Here is a 10,482-nt window from a genome sequence, read left to right on the forward strand (position 1 = left end):
CTGATCCAGAACCATAGTGTGTGGCTGCGCCGGATCCACCACTACATCCAACATCACGCTCTCTGAAAAAAAATACCCTCTGCTACTCCGGAAGGTGGTAGGAGGAAGGGTTTGGGAGAGGCAGTTGCAATTTGGATGATGTGGAGGGATTGTCCAAGTTGGGAAGATCTACCATGATTTTTGGACAACGTTATGCGATAGACTTTCTGCTGGAGAGCGTTTTTACCTCCTGTGTGCTATTTTGGCTGTTGCCCACCATATTGACTGGCTGCTGAAGACGCTCTTAGTTCTCATTTCTATAGGGCGGTTGTGAGATCCTGGCTTAATAGGAATGATAGACTACTCATATCAACAAGGAATTTCTTCTTTTTCGGAGCCCATTTAGAAAGAACTCCAAAGTTAAGCGTGCTTGGTTTGGAGCGATTTGAGGATGGATGACCAATTGGGAAGTTGGTCTCGGGTGCGCATGAGTGAGGACAAAGTGCGCAGAAAAAACTACTGTTGGCCTGTGAGACCAGTCTAGATCCCGCCCAGGTGTAATGGCTAGGAACCAGTGGATGTGGCTTGATATTAGAGCCGACCCTTGCGGTTACACGGGCATGTGCGAGTCATGTGCGCGTGGCCCGTTGGGGCACACGGCTTGGCACATGTGCCGGATTGGACGCAGTTACGTGTGCCAAGAGGGAACATTCCTAATGGTCCGACGAGGACGTCGGTTCCTTTGAGTGGGAGTGTATGTGTCCTGGCTTAATAGGAATGATAGACTAATATCAACAAGGAATTCCTTCTTTTTTGGTAGCCCATTCAGAAAGAACTCCAAAGTTAAGCGTGCTTGGCTTGGAGCGATTTGAGGATGGGTGTTTGACTGGGAAGTTGGTCTCGGGTGTGCATGAGTGAGGACAAAGGGCGCAGAAAAGCCTAGTGTTTGTCTTTGGGACCAGCCTAGATCCCGCTAGGCGTAACGGCCGGAAACCGGTTGATGTGTCAGGGGCGTTACAACGGCGAATCGACCCGCAATATTGTATGGTGCTGAGTGTTGGCCGACTGAAAGGCGACATATTCAACAGTTGGGTGTAGCGGAAATACGCATGGTGAGATGGATGTGTGGCCACACAAGAAAAGATCAGGTCCGGAATGATGATATACGTGATAGAGTTGGGGTAGCACCGATTGAAGAGAAGCTTGTTTAACATCGTCTGAGATGGTTTGGGCATATACAGCGCAGCCTCCAGAACCTCCAATGCATAGTGGACGGTTAAAGTGTGCTGATAATGTCAAGAGAGGTCGGGGTAGACCAAACTTGAAATGGGAGGAGTCCTTAAAGAGAGATCTGAAGGACTGGAATATCACCAAAGAACTAGCCATGCACAGGGGTGCGTGGAAGTTAGCTATCCACCTGCCAAAACCATGAGTTGGTTCAAGATCTTATGGGTTTCAGCTCAGGCCTACCCCAACTTGTTTGGGACTAAAGGCTTTGTTGTTGTTGCAGGTCGAATTGTGCATACATTTGGCCTCTGATCTGTACCAAGTAGTTCCGTTTTCATGTGTTACTACCGACGACCGAATTATGTAGTATTTGCCAGTATTCACCAATGTGGAAACGAAATTAGAGTTTGCTAAAGTTTTATGCAACTTCCTTACTCGCCTCCTCAAAATTTCTAGTTACATTCCACTCTGCTTAAACTCTGCAACTCCAAAGATCATTAGCTAACAAGCTTTGATGACATGGTGCCCAGCTGGTTTATTATTACTAGTTGACCCGTTGCGCCAAATGGCGCAGAGACCCGCTAAAGCCATGTTGTCGATGAAAATATTTTGCAAGGACCTATTCGATATTTGTAGTAGAATGCTATATTGAAAATACAGTTATCACGCTGCGAAACCCGTTGCGCCAAATATCGCAAAGACCTGCTGATTCCATGTTAGTGATGAAAAGAAATCCATCATTTAGTTGATTTTGTTACAGGTAAGCACATATGGCAACAAATTTAATCTCTCTTAGTTGGAAAACGGGGGCTTGTTGCGCCAAATGGTGCAGAGGCACCTTAAATCCATGTGCGCGAGGAAAAAAATATCCATGGTTCAATTGCCTTAAATAGGAAACATGGTCGATTGTTGTCTACAATGAGATGTATATACACATTTTTAATTTGACAACATAAAATATTTGCTACCATCTTCACAGAGACCCATTTGAAATCATGTACAGAGACCCATTTGAAATCATGTACGCATTGAAAATATGTGGACTTTCCAATGACTATGTTTGACAAAAAAAATACATGGGCTTTTGTTTAAAAATATATGTGTCTATAAAATCATGAGTGCTTTGGCTATACACATAGTATAGACTACAAAGAAGCCAGAGGACTACATATCAACTCCTATCTTGCTCTTAAAACAAAACAATAAAACTTATCATTTCCTCACTTCAAAGCATTCTCCTCTTCTCCTTCTCGGGTGCCCTGTTTGGCTTCCAACCAATCCTGCACCACCACCGCCAACGCCAAGGAAAGTGTTATTTACATAGCAGAAAAACAATGCATAATACAATTATATAGACATCTCTAGCAAAATTATTGATTGCACAGGTAGATGGAGACTAAAACGAAGAAGGCATTAAGAATCAAGACGAATAAGGTCTGGTCATAGTATCTATACTCAGCCAGGAGCCTCAAATGAAGTACTCCCTGCTCTTGTATTTCTTTACGGAGGGAGTACCAGTCATGCCATAGTTAAGTTTCAGTTCAAATATCACGTAAAAACTTTTCGACTCAACTTAAAAAAAAACATACTGAGACTCCACCATTTGACTTCCACTTAGAAGGTTCTCATATAGATGGACCCACGAGACAAAATTACGACAGGTTAGACAAAAAAACAGGAAACATTTTCCTGTCAAAGGTATTTCAAAATTAACAAGAGGAAAACACAGGAAAATTACGTCTCTCGTCTTGTCAAAATTACTATGTCGACCTGATTGTTTTTTAGAGGCCCAAATTTGCTTGATTCTGAATAGATGACACGGCAAACTGACTATAAAAGCTGTCATTTCATACCATAACCCAATAACTAACAATGAACATCTCTCTATATGCAATATGATTTCAGAGTGAAACATACCATTATTTGCTATTGGACCAACCAAATGTGGTTTCAACTCCACATGAGAAAAACAATGTGGGAACTGAACACACATCCGAGCATACAAAACAAAAAATTCAAGCAAGAATTAGACAGGGCATCTAAGGCCACGATAGCATTCACTCACCTTGGTATGCAGCATCGGTGGAGTGAAATGTATCAATGCCACGATAACATCCACATGTCTACCTTCATGCCTCCCTGACTCCTGCCGACCACGCACCTCTGCCATGGCGTGTCCTCACATTCCCAGCCACGCCTTCTCAAGTACTCCCAAGAAGACAACAGCAATAACAGACTATGCCAACATTATAAACTTAATATTAGTATTATTGGACAGACGTTTAACTTGCACATGAACCATGTAAAATGCAAAATTACTAATGCCAGCTTAATAAAATGACTCAGTGGTGTCGTACATGGCAAACAAAAGATCATGCTTGGTACTATCTTAGGTAGCGACTAATAAGCTAAAAGAAGAAGGGAAACTTAATAAAGGTGCTGAATCACATATAATTCATGCTGCCCTTGATAATGGATCAATCAACTTTTCCTATTAAACAATAGTGAAATTCCAGTAGCCTAAAGGCCTGATTTGCACATATAGGATATACGATCATATGATCAAGAACAGTAGCCCTTCAATATAACAAACCTAGAACATGCACTACATATGTTAACCATTGTAGCTTCATCTAATAAAATTAGAACAATATCAGATCTTATGATCAAGAACAGTAGCCATGTTCGATGGAACATGGGTGCTACCCGGCACGAGACACTACTGTTTGATATAGCAGCACTGATTATAACGAACATGATTTATTAAGTGGACAAAAGCTATTTTCCCCTAAAAAATAACTCGCATTATTTTTAAGAGAAAAGCCTAAGAGTTATAAATTTAAAAAGTAGATCCATCCAAATTATTGATTTATAACTGTCAGATGCATCCAGTCAAGTACTTTAAGAGAAAGGCAAATAGCAAGAAACCAAAGCAGACCCCCGCCCAAGGTTTTTGAGTCGCCTAGCCAAGTCGAGTCGCCATGCCTCCGACTAGTGGCTCGCTGCGATTAGTCTGTGACTCGTCGTGATTAATCGCCCCAGGTCGCCCCAGGTGTTAAGAGGAGGAGGAGGGGGAAGAGGTGCTGTCGCAGGCGGAGGAGGGGGTAGGCAGCTGCTTGGAGGATACTTCAGCTCGGATAAGGCAGCAGCAGCTCGTAGGAATAATGGAGGCGGTAGGAATAATGGAGGCGGCGATTCTGATATGGGATGGGAGCACGCGTCTTGCTCCTCCTCTGTTTCGTGCTAGAGAGCTGGCCCAATAGGCCCATTATGTAACCCTAGCTTCCAAATAAAATCCAAACCGTCCATATGCTCTAATCTAGACCGTGCATCTGCTCTCCCATGTGCCTTTCTCCTTCGTCTCTTTCGTGCTTCTCGTACAGGCGGCGCACTCTCCAGCTTCGTCTCCTCCTCCCCCGCCTTTGGACTCGGGCCTCCTCACCTTCCCGTTCTTCCCTCCCTTGGCCTTGCTGAAGCAAGCCGCCCTGCTTTGAGGTCCTAGTCGCCCGACTAGTCGTCTACTAATCGTCGACTAGCCTACCAGCCGCGCGGCTCACTCCTCTAGCCAAGTCGCCTGCGCAAGCCAACCTCGCTCCAACGACTTGGCGATTAGTCGGCGACTCAAAAACCTTGCCCCCGCCTCCTAAAGAAGAGCTTCAATAAACTTAAGTTGTCATCCTATCAACTAATCTATACAGACGAGAACCTTTCGAAATGTCAGCCTCTCAGCCAAGATCATGATGATATTCAGACCTTCACCAAAAGGAAGTAACTTCATCAGTTGTGACCTATGACACATATATTTCAAAATCAAAACCAAAAGGAAGTAACTTCATGAGTTGTGACCTATGAGCAAATTATATATCTCAATAACTGCTGAAAAGAAGTTAATCTCTGAAGGTTCTTGCCATATGTATGCCGGCTAGACATCTTTGCTTCAAGCAAATCTCTGAAGGGGAGCCTTGGCGCAGTGGTAAAGCTGCTGCCTTGTGACCATGAGGTCACGGGTTCAAGTCCTGGAAACAGCCTCTTGCAGAAATGTAGGGAAAGGCTGCGTACAATAGACCCAAAGTGGTCGGACCCTTCCCCAGACCCTGCGCAAGCGGGAGCTACATGCACTGGGGCTGCCCCCCCTTTTATGTTTATGCATCTCAAATTCTTTCCATTTGCATCCCTTCTTCTGCTAGTTAATACAAACACCGAACTAAAATACATTTGGAAAGGTCTAGAGAGATCTCAGGAGAAATTCATGATATTAGCAAAAAGTTCTACATAGAGGAGGCACCTGTTTGTCACATGCAATTCTTATTACATCCAGTCCTTCATCCAGCGCAGCAAGATGGATCCATATCCATAATTGGCGTTGTAATGAACTGCGGTTTCTTTCAAAACCTTGGTCTGAGAATTGGACAAATATGCTTCTGTGTACAACAGAAAGAGTGAGCGGGGGTGCATCCAGTTACCACGGCCTCCAGAACTGGTATAACAACGGAAACAAGCGTACACATCCTGCTCACATGCATACACGAAATATAAGCAGCACGAGAACGAACAACACAGAACGCCTGACCATATCCGGAACATTTAAACGATCAGCACGACATACAGATATTTAAAAGATCACCAAGGCAGACAGCATGACACAGAAGATACTGAAAGTAAAGCACGCACACATGTAGTAGAAAGGAAAGAAGAAAACCTTGATGAGTCGAACGACGCAGCGATAGAAGATATCGTACAACCTGCGAAATACACAAAAAACAACCGGTCAGAGTACAACGACACACATGCATGCAATGAACACTCGCCGGTCACAGAAGCAACAGAACGGCCTATTTACCCGAGGCAGCAAGCAGAAGCACGTTGAGTAAGCAGCAGGACGGACGAGAAGAAGTGCAGCGACAGGAGAAGTAGGCTGAATCGTAGAACAAGCGTCAGCACACGCATTTCATCAAACATTCTATTGGCAAGCACAAGAGGAGTGGACTAACCTCAATGAGAAGGAGAGACAGACCCAAGGCTCGACGCAAGCGACAACAGGAAACAGTACCAAACTGTGCATGAACGAAACGAAGGCAAACATGTGAAATTAGCAGGACGAATCCAAATCAGCGGCGAAGAACATGCGGACCAGAGAAGGACGAACCTCAACCAGCGGCAACCATCGAGCAGAGGAGGCCCATCGGAACAGAGCATGGGCTGCCGCATCTCGGCCACCATGCGGCACGACGAGGCAAAATATCCTAGTCCATCTCTCCTTTCCGGTCACAGCTTCATTCATCTTTTAGATGACTAACACGATTAGCACATCAACCGAGAAAATAAGAGGAACGATGAACATCACATGAAAAAAACAAGAACGATGAACATCACCTCAACAGGAGATGAGGATCGATTGGGCTATTTGTCCTCGGCCGCCAGCGGTGTGGTTGGAGGGCGATTCTTCTCTTCCATCTTGTTCTCCTCCCGGCCGGCGGCGGTGGCCCGGAGATCCTTGTCGACCACGCGCACGGCGTGGAACAACTATCGTGGCGGGAGGCGGCGGGGCCGAGGCCGCCGGCAGCCGTCTGGACGAGGCCCTTGGCTTGGCCGCGGGACTTGCTGAAGGCGTCAAGGCAGCGGTGGAGGTCCACGAGCGCGCGAAACAGCTCGTTGTGGCGGGAGGCAGCGGTGCCGAGGCCGGTGGCGGCCACCTGGACGAGGCCCTCGGCTCGGTCGCGGGACTCGCTGAAGCGTCGAGGCAACAGTGGAGGTCCGCGAGCGCCACCGTGCACCCAGGCTCGCGGACGATGGCGGCCGCGGCGTCGACCAACGCGTCATAGGTGCCAGTCCATCTCTCTCTCCAACTGCAGATGGAGGTAAGGCACGCACGATGCATCGGGCAGCTGCAATCCGTCCTCTCTCTCCAAAGTCCAAATGCAGACGAGACGCAACACCGTGCACAGGAAAGACATACACGCGCACTAGACACAGGAGTAGCAGCCGCCGAGCGGGACCAGAGCAGCGGCGGCCCACCTGTCATCATGCTAGACAAATGCGTGTGCACAATCCGGGTGCACATGCGTCGACCCACCCCTTCTGCAGCTGATGCAGGACACACAACTCCCCACGACGCACGACGCACTACGCGGGAAGCGCGTGAGGAGCGCCGCGCAAGGAGCGGTTGACCGAGGTACCAGGAAATACCCTATATACAAGACGTGAGCCACCGCAGCTGATGAGTGGGACCGGAGGCAGCACTGGCCCACCCGTCATGAAGACAGCACAATTGCGGACGCAAATCGACGCAAAGCGCGCCCACGCGGCGCGGCAGGTTTGGCTGCGCATGCACCTAGAAAAAGACCACCCAGCCTATCAGATCCCGCTCGAGCCCACAGGTCATTGGCCGCGCCAAAACGACCACGCGGTGAAAACGGCAGACGTTGAATCACCGCGACGATCCAACGGCAAGCAACGAAAAAAAGACCAGGTTGACCAGGATCGAACGGACACGAACGCTGCAAATCGAGGGAGCATCCTGGAGGCGAGTTGCCCAGCCTCCTTATTGGTTTAAATAGGTCTGACATGGCTGCAAAAGTGAATACACACTCAGTCCGGGGTGTCACGGGTTCGAACTTTAGGGAGCATGTCAGACTAAAACCTAAGCATAATTGGCATATAATGAAGAAGGGTTTTGCTACCAAGCAAAAGTCTTGCGTGTTGCATCAGAACACCAAGGACTCAAGGAGCCACCATATGCCAAATCTCTTTCCCTTCCTCTTTCCTATCTTTTTCTCCAGTCCGTCTGCCGTTGAATAGCACAACACTTTCCAGATCTCTTACCACTTGAATCCTCAATGGAAATTACTGCCGTCATGACATGGCTCTGGCATCAATTGTGGGTGTGTCAGAGTTTCACGTTTTCGAGCATCAGGATCGCCTCTACCCCCCCTTAGAAATCCCCAAACAATCTTGGGTGGAGTATCCCCGTTGCCGGCCCTGACCATGATGTAAGCCACTTCAGCATCTTCTGTCGTGCACATGTGTGGAGAATTGAGGCTTCCCAATTGTTTTACTTTTCTATTTGGTCCATGTTGGCAACTTCCACTGCCAGCACATCTCCATTTCAGGATTTCAGGCTAGGTCAGTAAGGAGCAAATGGTGATTTAGAAGATTTATGCAGATGGAGAAAACTGTTGGGAGCGCTGAATGTAAATTAATTTTTTAAGGGAAGTGGGAAACCAGTATAATTTTCTCTTCACGTTCATAAAAATGTGCATCCTTCACTCTTATCTCCATCTGAAATCTTATTATCCATAATTATACAAATGCTTTAGCCTATATATTTGCTCTGTTTACCGAACCCAAATCGATAGACTTTTGCTTGGCTGCTTGCTATCTTATTGAGGATTATTTCTCTACGTTGTGCTATCCTTTTGTCTCCCTCATCTTAATAATATGATATATGATCTTGTTTATATGCTTTGTTTTGAACAGAAAACACGGTATATTTCATCTAACGGATCCGGGTGGTATTGGTGTGATCCATGATTGCCCGGAGAGAGGATTCCATCCACATAAAGCCCCTCTGGATGGCTCACCAATCTACGAGCATTGCTCCCACGTGTACATGAATGCTGATACAAAGTTTGATATGATTGACCTCCGAGAACAGTGAGAGGTATCAGTTTCATTCTGTCATAGTTTGGCGGCTGTACTTGCGGCAGTTGAGCAAATTGTCTGCCTTGATTTCTCTAGTGCGCTGAAGAAATGCAGATACTGATTTAAGTGATTGTACATAGCTATTGTGTCTATAGAGATATGATTGGTACATCCGGGGAAATTGAGGATCTGTGGTGTAATTCACCCCCTTTACCTCTGGGGATATACACTTTTGAGATGAGATGTAAGTAATGGTCAATCTCATTTTGTGTAAGGTTAATTGTAAAAGCATCATATGTTTTACTCCATTCTGAAATAAGTTGATCGCTATCAAAAAAAGTTAGTTTTTATCATGCCTGTTTTGTAATATTAATTTCATGCCTGTAAGCCTGTAATGCTGGAATTTTGCCACCTCTGTAATTTTTTTTACAACAAATTCATGGTGAACAGTTGCATTTTCTTTCCGGTTGTAATATGCACTTTGCTCCCGGGTTGCAATACAAGGGTATTCAATCAGATAAGAAGCGCTTTGCAAACCTCCAACAAACTGCAGAAGATTGTGCATCTGCAATACAGAAGCACTTCCAAACAAATTGCACAATCAGAAAATGAGCTAATATTCTTATATTTATAACAGTGCCAAAACGTCAGCCAAGAATAATCTCATAATCAAAGTTGGGCACAAAATATTTCAGAAAGTTTTTTGCTCCTTCATGGACTTGTGAAATCATACCATCAGACGAAAAGGCAACCTGAAAAGGATTTTCTTTAGCTATGTAAGGTCATTTTGGTTCAGCATTTTCTCCAAGAAAATATATACTGGTATGTAAACTCAAACCAGGATAAATCATAAATATAGACATTATACTCATAAAAGTATGGCCATCAAGAACAACAATTTAAGCATCTAGATTGACAAGAAAACACATCAAGATCAAAAAAAGGATATGTTCTATTTCTATGTTTCATCTCACAGCCTTACATGAACAATGGAATTATGTATGATAAGAGTGTAAACAAACTCAAGATGGGTGTTGTACTTGTTGAACAACAAGAATATGATTTTCACAAATGGGATGTTGAGTTTCTGTTGAATATTGTGTACAAGTTCTGTTACGTGTGGACTTGGTGTTTTAGTGTGGGTAGGATACGTGTAGTGTCGGAGTCAGACACGTTATGCCCTTGGCCTTATATATTGTGGGGGTATACACACAATGTAACCTATACGTGTAGTACGCAGGGGGAGCCGGCGGGTGTGCCGGCGCCCGGGCAGCTGTGGTGCGGTAGTGTAGCGGTGTCATGGGAAAGAGCGCCCATAGTCAGATCCAGGGGATGTCGCCATGATGGTAAACCTTGTTAACAAATCTCAGTGGCGTGCCTCATATGATTGCTTGTATTACAAAGGGTATTAAAGGTAGGTTGTTCGGAGGCTACAAATTATTGATCTAGAGTAAGCTGTCATTGAAGATGGATGCACGGTTAAAAGATCAGGGTTGGTGCACCTAGGGTATTGGTGGCAGAAGATGATTGAAGAGCATCGCATGGTGCAAAAACTAAGAAATCGATGGACAACATGAGAAGCAGCGGCGGCGGGACGCAACAAAAGAGTTCTTAGCCACACCGGATCGCTCGAGC

General features: G+C 45.6%; 1 protein-coding gene across 1 annotated transcript in view; it reads left to right on the forward strand.

Annotated features, from left to right (window-relative positions):
* LOC123061158 (AMSH-like ubiquitin thioesterase 3) overlaps positions 1-9,200 on the forward strand; it is a 16,734-nt gene extending 7,534 nt beyond the window's left edge. Inside the window, exon 14 of the mRNA XM_044484107.1 lies at positions 8,683-9,200. Within this exon, the coding sequence (XP_044340042.1) occupies positions 8,683-8,863 (181 nt within the window). The 3' untranslated portion in view covers positions 8,864-9,200. The remainder of the gene's footprint in view (positions 1-8,682) is intronic.
* Positions 9,201-10,482: the final 1,282 nt, after the last annotated feature.

Source organism: Triticum aestivum, chromosome 3A (assembly GCF_018294505.1).
Source record: "Triticum aestivum cultivar Chinese Spring chromosome 3A, IWGSC CS RefSeq v2.1, whole genome shotgun sequence".
Classification (NCBI taxonomy): domain Eukaryota; kingdom Viridiplantae; phylum Streptophyta; class Magnoliopsida; order Poales; family Poaceae; genus Triticum; species Triticum aestivum.